General features: G+C 37.8%; 1 protein-coding gene and 1 long non-coding RNA gene across 5 annotated transcripts in view; both read right to left on the bottom strand.

Moving 5' to 3' along the window:
• The window catches only part of LOC148873158 (ARM repeat superfamily protein), an 86,998-nt gene extending 71,330 nt beyond the window's left edge, over nucleotides 1–15,668 (bottom strand). For 2 of the 4 annotated variants that reach the window (XM_088963525.1, XM_088963526.1), the window contains exons 1-5: nucleotides 15,178–15,316; nucleotides 14,538–14,992; nucleotides 13,938–14,012; nucleotides 13,442–13,583; nucleotides 1,177–1,292 (exon numbers count right to left, since the gene is read on the bottom strand). In XM_088963525.1, the coding sequence (XP_088819651.1) occupies nucleotides 1,177–1,178 (2 nt within the window). In that variant the 5' untranslated portion in view covers nucleotides 1,179–1,292; nucleotides 13,442–13,583; nucleotides 13,938–14,012; nucleotides 14,538–14,992; nucleotides 15,178–15,316. Of the gene's footprint in view, nucleotides 1–1,176; nucleotides 1,293–13,441; nucleotides 13,584–13,937; nucleotides 14,013–14,537; nucleotides 14,993–15,177 lie in introns of all 4 variants that reach the window. The other 2 variants (XM_088963523.1, XM_088963524.1) reach the window with 1 other exon arrangement.
• On the bottom strand, nucleotides 12,059–12,676 carry LOC148873159 (uncharacterized). Its single transcript, XR_016104769.1, has 2 exons — nucleotides 12,577–12,676; nucleotides 12,059–12,482 (listed from the first exon to the last, which is right to left on the bottom strand). It is a non-coding gene; the product is annotated as an uncharacterized LOC148873159 (long non-coding RNA).
• Nucleotides 15,669–24,685: the final 9,017 nt, after the last annotated feature.

Here is a 24,685-nt window from a genome sequence, read left to right as displayed (position 1 = left end):
GTGTACTCTTTATAGAGGCAATGGTGAGTCTTGTTACCACTTATTTATTTCCTACCCCTTTGTATCTTCTATTTGGGTTTGGTTTCTTTCTCTGTTTGATTTCAGGTGGACTCCCCCACCAAGCCTACAGAGCCTCTTTGACTCTTTGGATGGTAGCTGGACAAAAAAGAGGGGAAGAATAATTTGGAGATGTGTACAAGGGCAATGATTTGTTGGACGGTGTTAAGAGGAAAGAAACCAAAGAATTTTTGCTGAAAAAGAGAGAAGAAAAGAGGCAATAATAGAAGTAATCACTTCTATGGTGGTGCACTGGGTAAAAACAGTGGAGATATTCAAGGACATTCTTACAGAGAAATTGCTAAACAACTGGAAGGAAGTGGCAGGATCCGCTCTAAGCAGAAGTGTTGCTCAACCTCTATGGCCTCCACTTTGATGGAAGCAATGAAGGTAACCCTGGTCCATCAAGGATTGGTGGAGTTACAGGACAGATGAAGGTTCAGTCATAGCTTTGTTCTTAGGCCCAATTAGTGCGGGGGACACATTGCATGCAGAAATTATAGCCTTGATGGAAGGTAAATAAAGGGCTAAGGAATTAAGTGTTAGCAAGCTGATCATTGAATGAGATTCTAAAGTGGTAATAGGTTGGTAAGGGAAGGAAGGTGTGGACATACATTAATAAACGAAAACACTACACATGGCTAACTCAAGGTATGGAGGTGAGAGTGCAATGGGTCCGATTCATTTGCAGATGCCCTTGCTAAACAAGGGTTGGGAAGGAGTCAATTACTTTGGGTTACCCTGTAATGTTGTATCCATTTGGGGGAGGGTTAAGAGAGTTTACCTCCCCCCACCATTGTAATTGACTATTTCTTATTAATGAAAAGTTACTATTATCGATCAAAAAAAAGTAGAAGGAAGAAGAATAACCACAACTATTAGGTAAAAGCTAATGAAGTAATACACAAGATGGATTTTCATAAGCGTGTATTGCAGATAAATGCATTATACGGGTGCCCCTTTCCACTAACCAAGACATGCAGTTCTCAAGGCTCTCATTCAAGGAGGCGCTTTTGCAATTACACCTAAAACATCATCTTAATTTGACAGACACCAAACTCTTTCCAAATAAGTTCAAACCAAAGGCCAAATACAAGCAAAAGGTCAAAGGAAACTTACATCTGATCCTTACATGAGGATAGCAGTTTCCTATAAATGCATAATACAACTTTTACTGAGCCAAAGTGCTCATTCCGCAAGTCCTTGTAGCATCTTTGCTCTAGGTACTTTGTAATCTGTAGAGAGGAAACAATAAGAAACAACATGAACTGAAAACTTAAAGATGCATAGAGAGACTAAAGAATTATATTGACCGTCAGGTGCCACAATGCATAACAACCTTTGAGTGCAACCCTAGTACATGATTAGTAACTCACCATGGTTAATCCAAGTGAAACATTAAGAGTGATGATTTTGAATATTGAAATTGAAGAGTTAAGATACCAATAACTGTTAATCAAATTTTAACTTTTTCTCAAGGTTAAATATAAGTTTTTCTTTGTGTAATAGATTATTTAGTTGATCTATTACAACCATTTACGTTTTCTATGAGTTTAAATTTTGCTTCAACTCATTCTATCATGAAGCTTCGACTCTTAAGGTTAGGGCAACTTCTAAACATATAAATTCTTTTCTCTATAAGGCTATGTTTAGTTTGAAGGGAAAAGTAGGAAAACCATACCCTACCTTTCCCTTCTCCTTTCCCTACTTTTTCCTTAAAACCAAACGCATCCTTAGTTTCATAGCTTTGTTTAGTGATTTGGAACAAGATAATAATTTAAAAAGGTGTGATTATGCTTCTTTTATCAGTTCACAAAATATTATTCCACATTTCGTACATTTTACAATGTTTCCACCATGTCTATAACTCTTAGAATATTTCCATATGTTATTCCCAACATTTCCAACATCTTTCTTATATTGGGACAACCAACATTTCCACTGACACCAACATTTAAAGCCTTGATTCTGGATCACTTCTTACAGCCCATAGATGGGGAAATCCCCCTTCTTTTGACCCTGTCAGAGGTGTTCCATTACTTGTCCCCATCAGCAGTGCAAATGGAACCAACTGACAACTGATACCTCCAAAAACAAAATTCCCACTTTTCAAGGGACTGAAAACTGGAGCAGACCATGGGGTTCACCCAAGTAGAAAACTCAGAACTGCAACCTGATTTGATAACAGTGATAGAAAGAAAGAAAGAAAGAAAAGAGTTTCTTAGAGAGAAGAGAAAAGAAGAGAAAGAGAAGCAGAGATGGGAGATGCCAAAAATAATCTGGTCACCCCACTCATTATCTTGTATACTCGCAAAATAAAAGAAATTACAATGACTAATATGCCCTTGATAGGGTGGATGCTACTAATAACATAAAAGCTGTATTTAAAAGTAAACATAAACTAATGGGCCTTGGGCCCAATAATACTACCTAATGTTGCTAAATAAAAAGAAACAAAAAATTGTTGAATATCTCAACAGTCCCCCTCAAGCTGCGAGTAGATGTCACACATTTCCAACTTGCATAAATCATGTTCAAGCATATTTCTTGCAACTCAGTAAGTGCATTAGCAAGTTGCAAGTCAGATGAAACATATCGTAGACACACTTCTCCAGATGTGACCCTTTCTCCTATGAAATGCGTGTCCACTTCTATATGCTTTGTTTCTTCATGTCGAACTAGATTATGGGTGTTAGAGTGAGCCGAATATGGGTAGTCTAGTAATCTCATGTCAGTTAAGTACTTTGCTTATGTGGCTGTTTTATTAGAGTACTCTGCCCCACACTTAAGTGAGGGCAGTTTAGTCTTTGTAAGTATAATTAGAACCTAATAAACATTAGGGGGTCGACTGAATGGGTGACTAATCAGTTTCGACTAAACCCTCCTGTTCTCTCTTTCTCTTGTCTTCTTCCTCATCTTTTTCTTCCTTCTTCACTGGTTCGGGCTACTGTAGCTACTCCAAAACATGGTATCAGAGCGAGGTTTCTGACCTGCTTCTGCTTGTAAAGCATCTCAGCTGTGTTCGCGACACCTTCTTCTTCGTTTTTGGTTAGTTAATGGAGAGAGCTGGTTCGCCCTAGGTCTGAGACATCACAGCTCGTTGCTCTCTGCTGCGCACAGTTTTCTTCATCAAGGAAGGTGATTTCAGCAGTGAATGGTTGGCTGATACTCTCAAAGGAAGGTTGGTTATTTAGTCATTTTGTGTTGCTGGTATTTCTGGGTAGGAACCCTTCAAGAATCAGTTAGTACTGATTAGAACCTAGAGAACTAGGTTCATTGTTGCCCTAGGAAGGGCTGCGTGTGCAGTAGCCGAATGGTGTAAGGCTGTTGTGAGTTGTTGAGTGGTGTTAGGGCTGTTGTAGGTGACCGAGTAGTGTAAGGTGGAATGCAGTGACCTTGCCAAGCTCCTTGTGGTTGTGTAATGCCCTCTTAAGTGTATTAAACAAGTCTGAACTGGGTGTAGCAGTTTGACTGTGTTGTGGTGCTTGTGATGCACAATTTTTTTTATTAAGTGATTGTAAGAGGGCCTACTGTTGTGTTGTGGTGCTTGTGATGCTTATGTGGGTCGTAGGTGTGTGAAGTCAGCAGTAGTGTGAAGAAGAACAAGTGTGTGCTCCCACTGTTGTGTTTAGGGGCTGCAATAGGTGCTGAAGTATCAAACTGTGAACAACATCAATCAGCTTGTAGCTGAGAAATAAGGTTATAAGCAACTGTGAAAGAGTACAATGGCAGCAATAGGAGATGGCTACAATGATCAGAAACCTAGTGTGGTAATTTCCTCCGACTACCTAGGGGTACAAATGACCTCAATTAAGCTAAATGGGAGAACTATGTTCCATGGGCTAAATCAGTGGAAGTGTTTCTCAAGGCAAAGAAGAAAGTAAAGCATGTAAGAGATGAAAAGCCACCGGAGGACTCTCCAGGGTTTGATGATTGGGAACAAGAAGATGCTCAAATCATGACTTGGCTGTGGAATAGTATGGAACCCAAAATTAGTGCCAACTTCATGTTCCTTGATACGGCTAAGGATATATGGGAGCATCCTAAGAAGTTATATTCTGGACAAGATAACACAACAAGAGTGTATCAGCTTTATCAGGAGTATTTTGATTTACAACAAGGAACCAAAACACTAAAAGAGTACTATGCCTGCATGAAGAATATAAGGAATGAACTCAATGTCTATCACCCCCTTACTCCAAATATTAAAGTTCAGCAACAGCAAAGGGAGAAACTAGATGTTACAAGATTTTTAGTGGGGTTGAAGTCAGAATATGAACCAGTTAGAGCCCAAATATTAGGGGGCTCTACTCTTCCTACACTTGAGGAAATATTCTCAAAGCTTCGTAGAACTTCTTTGGGACAGACAGAGAACTCCACACAGTCTGATAGATCAGCACTTGTGACAGCTAGAGGGGTTGGACATAGTACAAGAGGGGGAGGTCATGCTCCCCGAGGAGGCCGTGGCAATTCCATGATTAGTCGGGGTGGTCGTGACTCAGGGGAGGCCGTGGCAAAGGGAAGAATAACTCTACAAGGAAATATACTCATTGTGGTAGAGAGGGACACACAGTGAATTTCTGTTATGATCTACATGGCCCTCCCTCTAAATGGGTTAATCATGCTGTAGCAGGTGAGGTTGATATCAGTGACAGTAAACCAGCAGACCGAACTCCTCCCACATCTACATCTACCTCTAGGAAAGAGATGGTGAGCGTACCGCGTGACAAGTATGAACGGTTCCTTCAAACTACTTCACAGCATACCACTGCCACACTTGCCCAATCAGGTATTGCTTGCATGTCATCTAAAACCTCTCCCTGGATTATTGACTCTGGAGCCTCAGATCATATGACCGGGACTCCAGGTGTGTTCTCTTCTCTTTCTGAAACCTCCACATCACAAACTGTTACACTTGCCAATGGGTCCTCATCCCCCATATGTGATGTTGGTAATGTTGACATGGCTTCTGTGCCCTTATCATCTGCTTTATATGTCCCTAAGTTTCCATTCAATCTTATGTCGATTAGTAAAATAACCAAAGCTCTTAACTGTTCTGTTACATTTTTTCCTTCCATTTGTGTTTTTCAGGATCTCAAGATGGGGAAGAAGATTGGTGGGGGGGCAAGAAGCTGGGGGATTGTATTATCTTGACAGTGGTGGATCTTCAATTGCTCTTCAGACTTCACTTACTCCTCTACAAAGGCATTGCCGACTAGGACATCCATCTCTCAAGGCTCTCAAGATTTTGGTCCCGTCATTGAGTCATTTGTCAGTTTTGCAATGTGAGTCATGTCAGTTTGGGAAACATCGCCATGTGTCCTTCAGTCCAAGAGTTGAGAATCGTATGTTGAGTCCTTTTTCTTTGGTTCATTCAGATGTTTGGAGTCCAATCAAAATAAAGTCTTATTATGGGTACAAGTATTTTGTCTCCTTTATTGATGATTGTTCAAGAATGACATGGATTTACTTAATGAAAGAAAGAAGTTAACTGTTTTCCATTTTCCAAAAATTCCATGCTGAAATACGCACACAATTTGGTGTTCTAATCAAAATTCTCCGTTCAGATAATGGTTGTGAATACTTTCTTCACCCCTCAACAAAATGGGGTAGCTGAACAGAAGAACCGTGAGCTTCTTGAAACTGCTCGGTCTATTCTTCGCCACATGAATGTTCCTAAACGGTTTTGGAGTGATGCTGTACTCACTGCATGTTTTCTCATTAATCGAATGCCCTCCTTCATCCTTCATGGTCGGTCCCCCTTCTCTATCTTGTTTCCCACTTTATCTCCATTGCCATTAATTCCTCGTGTCTTTGGCTGTGTGTGCTTTGTCCACAATCTGAGCCCTGGAATAGACAAGCTAGATGCACGCTCAATTAAATGTGTCTTCCTTGGCTACTCACGGACTCAAAAAGGATACAAGTGTTATAATCCCATTACCCGAAAGTGCTATGTCTGCCCTGATATCACCTTTTTTGAGTCAGTCCCCTTCTTCTCAAGTCCTGAAGCGCCTTCGTCTCCACCCGTCCTTCCTCTTCCTCTTCCTGTCAGTGATCTAGTTCCAGATGTTGTTGTTGGAGTAGACTCATCACCTCATCCCGTGCAGATCACCACCGAACATCCACCAATATGGCAAGTGTATACACGTCGAACGACACCGGCCCCTCCTCCAGCTTCTACCTCATCTACGGATCCTCTCATGGCTCCTATTGTTGAACCTTCAGACCTTGACCTACCAATTTCTTTACGGAAAGGTAAACGCATTTCTACCCTCCATCCCATTTCCAATTTTGCTTCATTATCTCGTCTTTCTACCTCACATCGCCAGTTTGTTTCCCTTTTATCCTCTATTTCCATACCTAACAATGTTCAAGAAGCTCTCAGTTCACCTGATTGGCGGCAAGCAATGGAGGAGGAACTTTCTGCTCTTCAACATACTCAAACGTGGGAACTTACTACTCTCCCACCTGGTAAGCATGTTGTGGGTTGTAAATGGGTGTATATGGAGCAACCACCTGGGTGGCTAAGATTGGTTCTGTTCGTGTACTAATTTCCCTGGCAGTTATGTATGATTGGCTTCTATTTCAGCTTGATATAAAGAATGCCTTTCTCCATGGTGATCTTGTGGAGGAGATATATATGGAGCAACCACCTGGGTTTGTTGCTCAGGGGGAGGATGGTAAGGTATGCAGATTGAAGAAGGCAATTTATGGGTTGAAACAATCGTCGCGTGCTTGGTTTGGGAAGTTCAGTGAAGTGGTGAAGAGTTTTGGAATGAAGCAGTGCCAGGTGGATCACTCGGTATTCAGCTATGACTCAGAAGCTGGGAAGATTCTATTAGTGGTCTATGTGGATGATATTGTCATTGCTGGCAGTGATAAATTGGGGATTGGCAAATTAAAGGTATTTCTGCAAAATCATTTCCAAACAAAAGATCTTGGAACATTGAAGTATTTCTTGGGAATAGAGGTTGTTGGGTCAAAACAAGCTGTAAATCTGTGCCAAAGAAAATATGTTCTTGATCTATTGGAAGAAACAGGTCTGTTAGGTGCAAAACCGGCTGAGAACCCTATGGAACCAAATGTTAAGTTGAGCAGTGATACAGGATAAGTATTTGAAGATCCTGGAAGGTATAGATGACTAGTGGGGAAGCTGAACTATCTGACTATCACGAGACCCGACATATTCTTTGCAGTCAGTGTGGTGAGCCAATTCATGCAGAACCCTCGTATACCTCATTGGGATGCAATTCTTAGAATTGTGAGGTATCTGAAAGGAGCTCCAGGCCGTGGACTATTGTATAAACCAGGAGGAAAACTTGAAATAGTGGGGTATACAAATGCAGACTGGGCAGGCTCAGTGAATGATAGAAGATCTACTACGGGCTATTGCACATTTCTTGGAGGAAATCTTGTGACGTGGAAGAGTAAAAAGCAGACGGTTGTGACCAGAAGTAGTGCTGAAGCTGAGTATAGGGCCATGGCACATACTACCTGTGAGTTAGTGTGGTTGAGGAATCTTCTACAAGAAATTGGGTTTCACATGGATAAACCTATGAGACTGTATTGTGACAACCAAGCTGCACTCTATATCTCATCCAATCCTGTATTTCATGAGAGAACAAAGCACATGGAGGTTGATTGCCACTTTGTGAGGGAGAAGGTCCTTGCTGGAGAGATAAACACAGAACATGTGGGCTCCAATGATCAATGGGCAGATTTGTTTACAAAAGCTCTAAACTCAAGGAAGTGAACTATCTATGTAACAAGCTGGGATTATATGACATATATTCTCCAGGTTGAGGGGGAGTGTTAGAATGAGCCGAATAGGGGTAGTTTAGTAATCTCATGTCAGTTAAGTACTTTGCTTATGTGGTTGTTTTATTAGAGTACTCTACCCCACACTTAAGTGAGGGCAATTTAGTCTTTGTAAGTGTAATTAGAACCTAATAAACATTAGGGGGTCGACTGTATGGGTGACTAATCAGTTTCGACTAAACCCTCATATTCTCTCTATCTCTTGTCTTCTTCCTCATCTTCTTCCTTCTTCACTGGTTCGGGTTACTGTAGCTGCTCCAAAACAATGGGCAATGTTAATTGCTACTTGATTATCACAGTATAACATCATGAGCATCAACTCCAAGCTCTCCTAGTAAGGACCAAACCAAAAAAAATCTTTGAAATACCATATGCCATAGCTGTATATTCAGCATCTACACTTGAAATCAAATTACATCCAACAAGAGTACAAACTCCTAATGTAGATCTCTTGTCATCTAGGCACCTTGCCTAATCAGCATCTGTGTAAACTTCTAGCTTCAAATGTCCATGACCAGCAAACAATATCCCTCTATCTAAGTGTCCTTTCAAATAGGCAAGTATCCTATCAATGGCTTCCCAGTGCTAAACTCGTTTGGCATTCATGTACCAACTCACCACACTAATTGCATAGGATATATCTAGTCGTGTCATTCACAAGTAATAACAACCAGCCCACCAATCTCTGATACCTCCCAACATCCTTTAGGATCAAAAACTTTTTTGCAAGGCCTCATGCCCTTTAGATTTGACAATATGTGGCTGACACATCTAGATTTTGTTCACAAAGGAATGGTGGCAGCCTGGCAGGAGGATTTTTTTTGGGGGGGTGACAATTGAGAGCTAAATTAAAGTAGAGGAATAGGGAACATTTTGGAAGGATAGAAGAAAGAAAAATTACCCTAACCTCTCAGATTGAAGAACTAGATGAGGTGGATATTGAAAGAAACCTTAATGTGGAAGAATGGGAATTGAGATGGAAGTGGAAAAAAGAATTGGAGGAAGCCCTTAAAAGGGAGGAAATCTGTTGGAGACAAAAATCAAGACACAAATCAATCAAGCAATGGCCAATGGTAGAAGGTGTAAGAACTTTGTGGCCAGATTGGAGGGTTTCCTTTTTAAGATAAATAAAAAATTTTATTAAAACAGGAAAAAGGATACATGAAAAGGTGATAAGCAATCACCTAAATGAAATGAAAACACCCAAAGGACAGCCCACTAAAGCTTAACACCTTTGAATGCCAAACCCCCCAAAATCCAAAACCTCGACAACCAAGCCCCAAAACAAGCAAAAAGCACCAAGAGGAAACAGCATAAGAAACCCAAAAAAATACATACAGATCTCAGAACAAAACAGAACCACCACCCGAGACCCATAGCAGACCCACAGAGGATTCCGAACTACTTGTTAGTTTTGTTTACTACAATATTCCCAATTTCTTCTAGGTGCACTTTTGTTTTTCCTTACTTTCTTGTTAGGTCCAAGGCGAAACAAACCTCCCTTTACTCTTGCGAAAAGCTTTGAAACCAGTATTTGTTGTTGACTTCTCTTAATCTTCTGAGTTTAATCTTCTTACTGTATTTATTCCTCCACCGTCTGCTTCTAGCTTCCCCTCAGAACTCTTACCCCTATATCCGGAACAATCTCCCCCTCCAAAACCTCTTCCCTTTCCTTTAAGGAATTCCCACAGCCTCCATAAAACTTTTTCAAACCTTGGTTTGTTAAATTACTTGATTTTCCAATCACCACTATATCATTTTTAAATTTCTTCTCCCCATTCCTTTCCTCCAAGGACCTGAAGGCTTCCTTCGCAAACTTCTCCCCTCCTAGGAAAAATAAACCCAGAGTTTTGCTAACTTCCAATTCCTTATTTACAACTTTTTCAATGTCACATGTACCCTCCACCTGATGTGTCTCATCTATCAACGGATCATTCTCACTTTCCTCCACTGAGTCTGAGTCCTCCCCTGTGTCCATATTCAATCCTCATTCTCCGTTTTCTTCTAAGGCTCAGTTTGGAAGGAGTACAAATACAAATATGTACAGTGCAAATACATACAAAATAATAAAAAAATACAAGGTTTTGCACTCTACAAATTTGCATTTGTACTCCTTCCAAACTGAGCCTAAAGGAAAAGTTCCATATTTTTTTCCTTTTATAAGTTCTTACTCCACATCTATTCTTGTCGCTCCCCTCCTCACTTCCCCCTCCTTCATTCCCTACTCCTCTCTCCCCTTCTTTTCCTCTAAATCATTATTCCCTTCCCTCCCTCTATCCCTTCTCACCTCCTCCTCTTTCTCTTACTTCCTCTACCCCTACAACCCCAAACACCACAGCTCCTTGACTACTCTCCCCCCCTCTTCCCCAATTGCACCTCCATATCCTTCCCTCCCTCACATCCCTTATCCCCCTCTTCACTTTTTTCTTCTTCCATTATCTCTCTTTGCTCTTCCATATCTCTACTTTTCAGATCTTCCGTAACATCTTCCTTACCATCAGAACCTTCTTAACGCTTCACCTTCCTCTCCTTTTTTTCTGACAAAGAGATTTGCCTTCAAAGCAGTTTTGGGCTTCTTCCTTTTCTTCCTCACATCTCTTTTCTTCCTTGTTGAACTTCTCTATAAGCGAAAAAGTCTTCTTTTTAGGGAAGAACTTTACTTTTCTCCAAACAAATCCTTCGGTATCATTGATAGCCTCTTCTATAAATTTTTTAAAGGTTAAAAAGAAATTTCATTAAACCGAAAAAAGCAGTAATTTACAGGATAATTATCTGGAAAAATCCAAGGAGGCAGTTGTAGAAAGGATAATCATTATGACTATTCAATGGTTGAAAACTTTGGGTTTGTTTAAAGACTTCTCAGCTGAAGACATTTACAGGAATTGGGAAGTGGTGGCATCTACAACTTCCATAAAACCTATTGTGCAGGAATTGTGGTCCCCACCAACACAACAAAGAGTGAAATTGAACTTCAACGGGAGTTCTAGAGGTAACCCAGGTCCTTCAAGTACAGGAGGAGTATTCAAAGAAGAAAATGGAAGAATTGCGGCTATGTTTTCAGGACCAATAGGATTGGGGGACTCATTGAGAGCGGAGGTGATGGCCTTGCTTCAAGGTGTAAGATATGCCAAACAATTCGGGTTACACCAAATTGAGATAGAGAGAGACTCTAAATCGTTGATTGAGTGGCTGCAATCTAGAAAGTTGGGAGCCTGGATTTCTAGACAGCCCATAAGGGAAATCCTCAACACAACAAGGGAGATCGGTGCATGCTTCAAATGGACAAGGAGATTAGCTAGTGGTTTAGCTGACACGTTGGCTAAACAAGGGACTGTGAGGGAGAGAATGTTCTGGGCAATTTTGTAAGAAAGATTACTGAGGCTCAACACCTGTTTAGGGGTTGACAGTTGTACTTAACTCTGGAAAGTAATTCTTAAATTGTATTAATGAAGTTACCGTTTCCAATAAAAAAAAAAAAAAAAGCAGTACATCACAAAATGTTGGTTGTCTAGTTAACAAACCAACAACATAACAGAATTACACTATAAAAGAGTCTCAAAATTACAAGGATTCAGTTCCAAAGTGCATCAAATACCCTTGAAAACCATAAAATTTACAGCTCCCCCCAACATCCCCGACTCTACCCACTCTCCTCCCTCTTCACCCGATGCTTCAAAGCATGATCCTCACTATCTCCCTCTTCCATCCCTCATATCCGTAACATTCCAACTGAGAATCCACAACTTCCTCCCCTTCTCCCCATCTTCCCCCTCCCCCCAATTCACTCAATCTCATCCAACCCCTCCTCTTCTCCTCCTTCCTCATCCCACCCCTTTACTTTTTCTAGATATTCTTCCCTCCAATGTTTTAAAATGAAGAGGCATGATGCAAGGCATTCCACTACCTAGAGGTATGAGGCGTAGTTCAGAATGCAAGAGGTGTAAGCCTCCTGAACATAAGGAGGCATAAGTTCAGAATGCAAGAGGCATAAGCCTTCCGAACAAGGCAAACCATACATATTGTTAACAATCCTATACAACATGATTGGACTAAAAAACTGAGGTTGGCAAACACTTCATTAGAGAAGTTTGCTTGTGGACATATGATCAATTGAACAAAGGGTTACACTAGAGTCAAATTGCAGACTATGGAAAGTTGAGCATACAAAACATCTATGCTCCACTTTTTTTTTTTTATCAATAACAACATCTTTATTAATTATACGAAAATTGTGAAACTTTAGATACAAAAGGGGGAGATAAAATGTCTTTAGCTCCCCATCAACAGAATACAATGAAAGAAAATTAAAAATTAGCCCAAAAGATTGACTCCCTATTCACCCCTTGCTTGGCCAACCCATCCGCAAATGAAGCATTCCTCTTCACCCAGCTGTATTGTATCTCAATGTCCCTACACAGCCAATAAGAACTTTTTCTTTTCATTGTTGTAGCTCCACAATCCACTGTCCTCCTTCTTCAACCAACTAACCACCACCTTTGAATCACCTTCCAAGATCAAACGGCTGATATTTATTTCCCTTGCTCTTTGAATTTCTTCCAGCGCTGCAAGAATCACAGCCCTAAGAGAGTCACCTTCTCCAATAGGGCCTGAGAACAAAGCAATAACAATCCCTTAAAGTGTGTTAAACTTATTATATGGGAGTATTTTTTCTACTATTTTAATGTAATGTGACATAACTACCTAATAGAATAGGAGAAAACCCAATGAATTCTTTTACCCAACCTCTCATATCATCCTATCTCTTCTCCTCTCTTCTCCCATTCTACCGCATACATCCTAAACAAGCACACAAAGGCACATAATAGTCTTCTATACAGAAAAAGAAGGGCCTAAATAAGATGAATTGAGGTTTTTGGTTCTTACCAGTGTTGATGATTGGAAATGAGCAGTATTTTTAATAAACCTTTGAGCTATTTTTTGGAATGAGGATCACTGTTTAATCAAGCTATGGCGCCAACTCCATAGAAGAACTTCAAGAACTAGGATTTAGCTGACATAGGAAAGCTTGCCTCACATGTGAGAGTACAAGGTTCAATACCGTGCATCTCCGATTTTTCATGCCGACTTTTCAAATTCATCATTGATGTTAGCTCTTAGCCTCTCATAGAGGAACAGGGTAAAGTCTTCTATGGGGAGGGGGTTTTCATACTCTAGATCAGGTGTCAGTTCTGTCCTTGGCATCTTATAACTTAACACAGATTAAAAATATATTGGTTCACAAAAAAAAGAAAGTAACATATTCGGGACTTGAGCACATGGAGTGCTCCTTTCTTTTCCCTCAGCCTTGTAAGTGGAACCCTCCAGGTGAAGGCTCTTGACCACAAATACTAATCATTCTCACAGCTTTGGAGTATTCATTAGAAACTACTTTAAGTTTAGAAGGCCATAGTTGCATCCTGAGCTGGTTGTTCCCCCAGCCTAGTCATCAAACACAGGCTACAAGGAACTAATCAAAAGGCTGAAGATTGCACAACAACATGGAATAACTGGATTAACCACGTGCTATATCAAAATATCAGGCTAGAAGGCTGTGGTAGAATAGTACCCTGCCATAGTACAGACCCGGATTCGATTCCCGGCTGGTGCAATCAACATTGGTTTCTAGTTTCTTTGCATTATGTCAGGAGAGGCTGCAGCTCGTGCCTCTCCAAGGGCTCTTGTACGATATTGTAAATCTGAATCAGTTTCTGTTTTAATAAAATTCCATTATTATTCATAAAAAAAAAAAAGGCTGCGAAGAAATAAAAATGTTAAATTCAACTGACAAATCAATACAGATTTTTTGCTTGTAAGGATTGGTGCACAAACTGAAAGAAACTAACCTTGATGTCTTATTGCCTTACTTTTTCTTTTTAACATTGATGTCTTTCATTGCATTATTTATGGATAATATACTAATATATCTGATCAGACTTCAAGGTGGACCTAAAACAAGCTTAACCAACAAATTTGAAAGAAGACAGAGAATTCAAAATGCTTCAAAAGAAACGGACCCACCAGATCAACACAGCAACAACCTGGATGGACAAGATGAACCATACCTTTGGAATACGTAATGGATTCTTTGAAGCATATTCACAAAGCTTCCCAATTTTCCTATCATTCGGTTCTGCATCCTACCAAAATATGAAGAGAAACTCATAAACAAACAATAATTCATTATCAGGGTTGAACTAAATGTCGAATCATAATGTGGCTTTTAAATCTTCTTATATCAGTCATAAGACTGAAGCTATTCCGGAGATCCATTTTAGAATCCCATTTTCAAATAGAATAAAATAGCAAAATAAATACAAAACGGATCCTAGATTCTCCACTTCCAGTTTCCACAGTCCAATAGTAAATTGCAACAGTAAGAAACTAAATTACTTCAACTGGGAAAAAAAATCTAAAACAATATACATATTTAAAAGAATCTGAAAATTTAACACCAAAGTTTCATTGGCATAGATCCAACTTATCAAGACTAGATAATGCAAAAGTGTGAACTTAGGAGAACAAGAATTGAAATAACACAATAACTAGCATAAAGAAATTGCTTGACAGCATTCCTCACTGAACCCAAATGCTAACCAAATTTAAAAAAAAAAAACTAAGAAAATAATTCTGAAGGCTTCAAGTAAAGGAATAAAAGAAATCACCTGAGATCGAGGGAATATATCGGAAAGGAGCTTCTTGTACCGCTTCACAGGCTGTCTGGACCTTGCCCGCATTGAAGGACAGAAGAAACAGAGGTTGCCGCAGACGGGTACAACCCGCCTCGACATGACCCCCATTTTCACTAAAGAAATCCAATCTCCTCTTTATCGAATCTAGAAAGCGAGTTTACAGCAAGATACCAGAACTAGCCAATAAACCAATCAAAATGAAGATTACTTTCTGAGGAATTTCTTTCTGAACCTTTCAAGAATTGGGTCTAATTGAGTTAAGATAACCAAAATGTCTGGTCGAAAAGGATCAAACAAAAATGAAGGAAATTTGACCGATCCACAAAATCGAAGCAAAACTCCCAAAATCAAAGAGCAATACAACAATCCAAATGAGAAAAGTTTCTCCTTTTCTGATCAAATCCAGCTCTTAATTAAGGATCTGATTCCTGCAAAAGAAAAAGAAATCAAAAGCCTCAACGCTGCAAAATCTTAGCGCTGTTTGACAAAAATTAAAAGGAAAGGAAACTAGATTCGATAGATGGCCTTTACAAGCTGAAAATAATTATTCCACACCAATAATTAAAATGTGAGATTTATCGAAATCTGGCTGGATCACTTTGAAGAAATTTACCTCAGTTTATAGCCGAAGGGGGGAAGAAGCTTCAATCCCCCGGGCGATTTTTCTTTCCCCCACAGGCATTAACAAGTAAAATAACGGCTATATTTAAATTCTTATTAAGAAAAAATTAAATTAATCATTATTGTCGCTTTCTGTCACCAAAGAGTAAAGTTACAAAATTTCCAGCTAAATGTGATGATGGTGCTTTCAAAATCCCGCTGCCAACAAGGTTTGGGGGCTGAAGGGGTGGGGGTTGGCTTAAAAAACCATGCAAAGGGAGATCACAACCGTGGATGATAAAATGGCTCTCACTGAAATTAAATAAAAGGATATATAATTATATCCCCTGAGGTTTTACTTCAACAAAAATCTCCCTCTAAGTTTCTTGATCTTTCCAAGGTTCCAACAGACGGTTGGTAAGCTCTCTCTGGTCGTAGCGGAGACTTGGATCGAATCCACCTACCCATGGTTGAGGGGGGAGGGGGTGTAATGCCTTAATGGGTACGCTGTTGTATTCTTTTGACGGTATTTTAATAAAATTTTATATAAATCGATAGATATAATGGTGAAATGTGTATTTTTTTAATTCACAAAAATTTTGAGGGAGGTTTTAAATTTTAGGCAAATTGTCTAAAATTCAACATGAGTTTTCAACATTTCTTTTAAATTCACCATAACTTTTTTAAAATGCCTAAATCTCACCATGTCACTAAGATTTTATTTTTCAAAACTCACTACACTTAAGAAATGTGTCCATGCCATCATAAATAACAACTTTCATGACCAAATTACCCTTGAATGATGAGTTAGAGGAAAAATGGTCTTTTCAGTTTTCAATTTTCTTTTTTTTACATTTTTAATGTTTTTTGTATTTTTTTTTTACATTTTTCTATTTTCTACAATCTATACAGTTTTGGTGTTTTTTCTAAAATTTTTATTTTCTGATTTCGTTTTTCAATTCCCATAGTTTCTATAATTTGAAAATAATTTTTTATTTTGTTTATAGTTTCTATAATTGTTTATATTTTTTGTAATTTCTATGTTTTTATATATTTTATATTTGAAAATATTTTTTTGAACTTTTTCCTTTTTAATGTCTAAATATTAAAATGGTAATATATTAACACCCATTAATTTATTTCGTATCTATTTTATATTTTTCTATGAAGGCTAAAATGATAATATATTAATGCCCGTTATCCTGTTTAACGTCAAGTTAATGACATGGTGAGTTTTAGACATTTTGAAAGTTGTGGTGAATTTAAGAGAAATGCTGAAAATTACCCTAAATAAAATAGAAAAATGTCCAAAACTCACCATAACTTTTCAACATTCCTATTAAACTCACCATAACTTTTAAAAACATTGAATGAACCCATGTCAATGACTTTTTGTTTTCCAAAACTAACCACCCATTAAAGCACCATTAACGTTCATTAATAGAAGTTGTCCATGTCATCATAAATGTATTTTTATGACCAAACTACCCCTGAAGAGCATGTTAGTCGTATTAAACATATTTTTTATGTCAGCCTATTTTTTATTCAATGCACCTTTGTTTTCACATATGATAAAAGTTAGCGTTGGGCCCTACAGAGGTACGTGTCCTCTTATTGACCATGGATCTTTTCTTGATCTCAGTTATTATTGCATTTGAAATTAAAAGGGATAAAGTGATACTTGTGTTGTGTAAGTAGATATGGAGCGTCAAATGAGTTTCATTTGAATCAAAAGTGTTTTTTTTTTTATTTGAAGCACACTTTTTAGTTAAATATGTGAAATGAGGAGAATTGTTTTTTAAACTCAACTATTTGAGATATTATTTGTTGTTTTTATTAGTTTTGCTTTATTTCCTAATAACAATAGAACATAGGGTAAAATAGTAATCTACCAACATCTGTTAGTCTATTTAACATCAATTTACTAACATGGGGTTCTCTAGAAAAGTCATGGTGAGTTTAAGAGAAATGTTGTAAAAGTCATTGTGAGTTTTAGACAAACACCCAATAAAATAAAAAAGGCTACAACCCTCTTAACTTGGTTTCGTCATAGAGAGCTCCTATATTCCTTAGGGTTCAATTTGGAAGGAGTACAAATGCAAATATGTAGAGTGCAAAACCTTATATTTTGTATTATTTTGTACTCATTTGCACTGTACGTATTTGCATTTGTACTCCTTCCAAATTGAGCCTAGATTTCAACACTTTGCCCCTGCCAACCAAACTAAGTTTAGATCTGGCATCAACAAAATGCTCCCAACAAGTCCCAATGGGCCATTGCAACCCCACATTGGGAACATCTTCCGTACGAGTGACAAGGAAGATTTTCCTAATGTGCAGTTGCAATCAAGGTTCAAAGTATCGATATGAATCATATCAGGCTTCGATATGCCCCTACAAGGGGTGTTTTGGGTTGGCAAATGGTTCAGGGGGTAGACTGGCCTTAAACCGGCCCCTCTTAACCATATTCAAAAAATAAAAAAAATAAAAAAAACAAAAAAAAAGACTCCGATATAGGCAAATATGCCCTACTGGTGTATCACCTTGTATCAATACTTTGAACCTTGGTTGCAATTGCTTGTTGAGATAGTGTTCAAAGCATTTTGTTGGTAGTGGATCAATATACCCTTGTATAATTTATTAAGTCTATATGTTTTTCTAACTTGGCTTTTCTGAAATACTAGCTCTTGCTTCTTTAAGGAGGGTAGTAGTACATGTCCACAAATAGTAAAAGAATGGTTAGAAGTTCGCGTAATGAATATGTACAATTGTACCACGAAAAAGAAGATTCTTGCAGTAGGTAGGGGTGTCAATTGGACTGAATTGGGTCCAATCCGGTCTAGTCCAATGTGAGTCCATTACAAATGGACCTGGTCCAATCCAGTGCAATGAATATTTTGGACCATTTTGGACTAGTCTAGAGATTGTCCAATCTTTTCAAATTCCTGTTAATTTAGATTGGTTTCAATTCAAACCTGGTCCGTTGACACCTATGTTCTTATCTTCCATCAATGGACCAGATATTGGTTCAATCCAATAGAAATTCATTATAAACGGACCAAGTCCAATCCAATATGTCATACTGGTCTGTCCAGTCCATCCAAATTCAATATGTCTTATTGGTCCATCCAAATGAATTTTGATTTGGATAGAGTCCAATCCAAAACCGGTCAATATTTTACATATATATATGTGTGTATAAATTAATCCCCTGAAAAATGAGCTATTAAGATAAACTTAGATGCATTGAGGAAAGAGGATGGGAGGTGTGCAGTTAGAGTTATTGGAGTTATTGCAAGAGATAACCTTAGAATGAAGGGCTCTATACGGCATCAGTAGATACTTAGGTGTGTGCACAATTAATGAAGTAGAGGCTTGGACAGCTCTGAAAGCTCACTTGATTGCAACTTAGTTCAAAAGAATGATCATCACCAAATGAGAATCAAAACTAGTTACTAACCATCTTCAAGGTATCCTAGATCCCCATGCTACATTGCACCCATTACCAAAGAATGCTATCAGACATGCATCAGTTTCAAATTGACCATTGTGTACGTGCATGCGTTAAGGGAAGCCAACTTTGCGATGGATTAGTTAGCCAACCATGGTCATGGAAACCAAATCTTGTTTCTTGTAACTCTTCGTGTACATAATTTGTTTTAGTGATGCATGGGGTCGAGATACCCCTCGTGGTTTGTAGCCTTTTTGTTATCTTTTTCCTATATATAAAAAAAAAAAAAATAATTGCATCTTCAACACCTTGAATTGGTGGTTTATTTTCGAAAACAGTGATTTAAAATGTGTATTTTTTAGGGTAAAATATAAAAACCTCTCCTCGGTTTTTCTTACAATAATATAAGCTTCCCCTATATTTTGACTGTAAAAAAAAGCTCCCTTCTAATTTTGAACAAAGGTGCAAATATCTCCCTTTGTTTGACTTTTCAATAATTGAGTTGTTAAAATTACTTAAATGCCCTTATTTCCATTAAGCATTGTCCTATCTAATTTAAAATTTCAACGACAAAAAAGGGTAACCTGGATCGAGTCACCTCATTGCCATGTTAACAAATCCATCCCCATCTCCCTTATCCCTTGATCCCCACCCCATCACTCAATCTTACACCAGCCTAATTGAAATGAGGATCTGAAGCAGCATTATCTCTAAAGCTACTCATCCCCGGGCCTTGAGAGGTGTGGAAGGACACTTGCCCCCTAGCACGAAGAAACTATTACCAATGAGGAGATAATAGCTAACCCGAAGGAGCAGTCATGGTTTTTATGGTATATGAATCAACTTTTGGGGGGTTTGAGAGGGGAGAAATTTGGTTAATGTGATTTTGGTTCCTATTGTCAAGAATCTCATGTTCTTTTTTTAGATTTATGCGGGATCAGGGAAAGTTTATTTTTCTCGGTATTACTTACTCATATAAGTAATATCCATCTCCTAGGTGGATAAATAACTTTCCGACATGGGGAAAATTGGCAGCATTTGAATGAAACAAGAATGACCCTTTTAATAATGAATTTTTATGGCTAAAATGGGCATTGCCTTATTTACCTAGGAAATAAAGGAACATGGGTATGCACTTATCCGAATAAGTGTATCCTAGGAAAAACTTACCCAGATAATTGCATTTACCCGAGTAAATAACTTACCAAAAATGGAACAGGGCCTTGATTTCCATTCAACTCAAATCTCTATCTAATTAAATTAAAGTTCCCTAAACCATGCTTATTGTCAACAAGTTAACCAATTTTACTCATTCTGATGCACCATCTTCAAAAAGATTTAATGATTGTTCATGAACCTTAAATTATTTCCTAATAAATGAAATTTTCAATGTTATTAAGGACTCCATTGAAGTTTCTAACCATTCCAGAAAAACCCAGTTTTGAATTCTCTAGTTTTGCTTTCATTATTTGGCTGTGTTGTCTAATTTGTTAGTTCCATCTTGATAAAAATTTTGGCCATCAACTTATTTTCTGATAAGTTGGATTTAAGACTTCTTCTTGAACTCCACGCATTAAAACGTTTACTTGAGCTTGATCATTGACATATTTAAGGAATCGACGGATCCGTATCCTTAACAATACCTTTCACTTCTTTACCCGAAAAAAATTAAAACAAAAAAAAAAAATCAGAACATTTTTCACTCCATCATTCTTTAAAGATGACTATTTTTCTAAAACAATACCCAAGAACTCTTGAAACCAAACATGATTTTATCTGGTTCTTTCCTTCTCGTACCTGCAGGTTTCTTATTCGAAGTCCCCTTGATTTCTCCACCCTTAATTAGGGGAGAGCAAAATAAACCGAAAAGCTGAACTAATGGAAATTAAACCAAAAACTTAGTTAATTGAACCTGTCGGTTCATTTTTTGGTTCACCTTTAAAAAAACCGATGGTTAACCAAACCGACCGGTATATGTATACTAATATATATTATATTATATTTATTTTTATATTTTTTAGTATCCAATAGGCTTCTCTTTGTGTTTTTCTCTTTTAAAGTTTTAAATATAGTCCATTCTCTTTCTCACTTTCTGTAGTTTTCACCTTTTCAGTGACTTAGTCAACTTTTCAATTTTCCAGGATTTCCTATTGACTATTGTAGTCTTGTAGTCTTGTAGATCTAGTCTTCTAGAGCGACACATATCCGCCCACGATGTGCATTCCCGTGCAAAACTGTAAATACCCTTTTATAAATTCTAATCTTCCCTCTCTTTGAATCAAATTAAACGCCTTTCCCTTAATTTCTCTCACTCTCAGTTCTCAATCTTTCATCTCTCTGGTTTTCTTCTTCCCCAGACCAACTGATGGCTTTCGAATCTCCGATCGACGACCTCCGAGCTCCAATTAACGACTTTCAAGTTCTCAGTCTCTTGCCTCTCAATTCTCTTTCTCGGAGTAAACACATTTCCCTTTCTCTCTCACTCTCAGTTCTCAGTCTCTCATCTTTGTAGTCTTCTTCTTCCCCAAACCGACTGACGGCCTCCGAGTCTCTGATTGATGACCTCCAAGCTCCAACCGACGGCCCCCAAGTTCTCAATTTCTCATCTTTCAATTCCTTCTCTCATCTCTCTTCTTCTTCCCCAATAGGAAAAATCCCAGATCGATCGACGATCCTTCTCTTTTTTTTTTTTGAGTGCATAAAAAACTAAAAAACCAAGCCGCGGTTAACTAGTTGCATGAGTTTGGTTTCGATTTGAATACTCAAAAAATAATCAGGTCGATTCAATTCAAAAATAACGGTTCAGTAAACAAAACCGTGAGCACCCCTACCCTCAATTAAACGAATACCAAAGACAACCAAATTACCAAAATGGTCCATATTGTTAACGGAAGCTTCAACGACATTTTTCTGCAGCCAAGGTGGATAAGCTGATAGATTGGATAACTTCTAGATGTCTCCCTAATTGATCCGCTTCAATGTGATTCAATTTGATTTTTTCAGCTACACCAATTTCATTAATCTATTAATAGTATCCTTGCAATTCTCCTATTTACTTGTTTTATCCCATAACCAAAGCGAGATCGTCTTCTTCATATAGAGCCGTTTGAAAATAGATCTTCTATGACTCAATTGAATCGTTTTCTTTGCCATGTATAAATTTCAAGTTCTGCGCCCTTAGAATCTCCAAGATTGATATCAGCTCAGGTTATTAAAAAGGGTAAAACAAGCATTTATGAAAGATAAATGCTTTGCATCAGCATTTTTTTCCTATGAAAAGTTAATAGAAGGGAGGTGGTCGTTGTACATTTTTTTGAAAGTAGAGAGGAGGTTTTTATTATAATTAAAATATAGGGAAGGTTTGTGTCAGAAAACCAGGGGATGTTTTTATATTTTACCTATTTTTATTACTAGTAATTAAGTATATGCATTGCATGTGAGAAATTATTATTATTATTATTAATGTAGCACAATCCGGTCACTCCTACCTGGTGCTCACGTGGCTTCTGAGAGGTACCTGAGACGAGAGGAAAGAGGAAAAACTCCCGAGAGGTTTCCCGGCAGGAACGCTCCGATGATTAAGTTAGTATTGTGTGCAAGAAGCAAAAGGAGAACGAATGCTAAGAGTGAGGACAGTGCGTTACCACTAAGTTTTAGAGGTCAGAGATTCAAGAAGTTTCTCTTCTGCCTTAAGGGCTTTTATAGGGACACTCACATTAGGTCGGGCATAACCGCCACTGGGCTCTTGCCACAGTCGTTACTTGCCAGGGCTGCGCAGGTTGCCATTGTGGCATACGCTTCGTTTGGGTGAGTGACACGTTTCCAAAGTGGTAGGCACGCCTTTGCCTGCTAAGAGATATGGACGCAAACTATCAAAAGGACTGGGACTGCGCTATCAGTAGAGGATATGGCGTAGTTTGACCGGTACGGTCTGTCAGTCGAAAGCTTCCTAGCGGGCGCCAGTGCGGCTCGTTCACAAGCTATCACGTGCCAAGCTTGGGACACTCCAGGATTACCCTTAGTGAAATTGGTCCTCGTAATGACTTGTCTGCTAGGGAGCTCGGGTGAGCTAGTAACTATAGCTCGCAAGTTACAGTTGCCTCAGAGTACCTCTTCAAAGATAGCACGGGGGACCCGAAGTTTGCCTCCTGGCGGACTCCTCCCTTCATGAGCTGTAACGTAGCGGACTGTTCTGTGGGCCCATCACTTGGTCGCTCCGGGCTTCAGCGCTAGGCTGTCGCTCATGCTAAGTCGGCGTCTACGTGTCACCATTTCTTAGGTTGGGTCAAATCATCCTCCATCAATTATTATTAAATTTTGCATTCTATTTCTATCATAAATAAAAATAACTTTTATTTTAATAATTATTTTTATTTAATATGATAAATATATAACATTAGAAATGTTCTCAAATGTTTTTGACAAAATTATGTACATTTTTATTTTTGGTGTTCTATATTTTTTTAAATATTTAATATTCAATTATGACATCATGGGTTTCTTTGAAAATTTGGATCATTGACTATACATTTAAAATTAGGCTATAGGTTGGTCCAAAAACTCGAACAACTGGATCTACATTTCAAATTATAAAAACCCCCACCATGTTATCGAAAAGCTTATGTGGTTGTTGCCAACATGGGAATTGCCCTTTAATGTTGGGTGATTTGAAAATAAGAAACTATGTTTTTAGTTTATCTCACACTCTCTCTCTTTCTCTCCCTCTCTCTCTCTCTCATATTCTCACAGTCATCTCTCTTTGCTCAACAAGTGATTTGAAAATAAATAAAGATGGTTTTTGGTTTATGCATTTATGTTCCTTCAATCAATTTCTCTTATTCACTCTCTACTTATCGTTCTCCTTCAATCTCTCACATTCTCTTTCTCTCTCGCTCCATCTTTCCTTCTTGTTTTTTCTTACACACTTACATGGTATTAATTGGATCATATAAAAAAACATGAGATCAATTTGGTATGATTAAAAAATTATTACACCAATTTGATGAAAAATCATAAGAAACTCTTGCCTATGAAATTTACACCAATTAATAGAAATTTATAACTTGATTGTACAAGTGGTTCGTCCCTTTAGTTCTTTCATTCAATTTTATTAATATTGTATAAATTTGTAAGAAAAATAAAAAAAAAAAACACAAAAGAGGGAGCGGGATAAAGACTAAGAGAGAATGATAGATTGAGAAAAAGGTAGATGTTTTGATTTGGCTACAAACTGAAGCTAAGAGAGTGGGAGAGATAGAAGGAGTGGGAGATTAGGAGATGACTATGAGAGTGAGAGATAAGGGAGGGAGTGAGAGAGAAAGTAAAAACCTATTTTCAGCATAGGCTTTTTGATGTGTCTAACATGGATTAGGAGTCCCATGTTGGCAATAGCCACATAAGCCTTCGATGACATGGTAGGGATTTTATAATTTAAAATGTAGAGTCGGTTGTCAATGTTTAGTTGATTTCTAGACCAACCTGCAACCTAATTTTAATGTACAACCAACTTTGACTATAATTTTCCCTATAAATTATATGTTTCGTTTACAATATATAAAATAATCTTTACTTATCACACTTAATTTTTATTTATCTATGATATAATTTGACTCAAACCACTAACTCACCACCCAAAAAAGAAAAATAGTTTGACTTCCAGGTTGACATTAAATTTTGTATTACATTTCCTTTATTGATAAAATTATTTTTTATGTATAATACTTATTGTTCAATATAATGAATGCATAATATTATAGATGTACCCAATATTTTATTTTTTATAAATATATAACATTAGATATGTGCCCAAATTTTTCTCAATCTATTTTTTGTGATTCTTTGTATTTTCTATTTTTTAAAATATTATTATTTGACTATGGCACCATTTCATTTATAGGTTGATTTTAAAATTAGCATTCCATTTTCATCATTAATAAATATACTTCTTACAATTCATACTTATTTGTTTTATTTTTATTATTTAATTATGACATTATTTATTGATCCATTTGATCCTAAAATGTCGAATTGCTTGCCTATCACTGGGAGTGAGGAAAATGGTTTTGTTTCC

The sequence above is a fragment of the Nelumbo lutea genome, chromosome 1 (genome assembly GCF_056320005.1).
Source record: "Nelumbo lutea isolate HS-2025 chromosome 1, American lotus-T2T, whole genome shotgun sequence".
NCBI classification, from domain to species: domain Eukaryota; kingdom Viridiplantae; phylum Streptophyta; class Magnoliopsida; order Proteales; family Nelumbonaceae; genus Nelumbo; species Nelumbo lutea.
The sequence above is the reverse complement of the archived record's forward strand: the minus strand, read 5'-3'. Positions and strand labels throughout refer to the sequence as shown.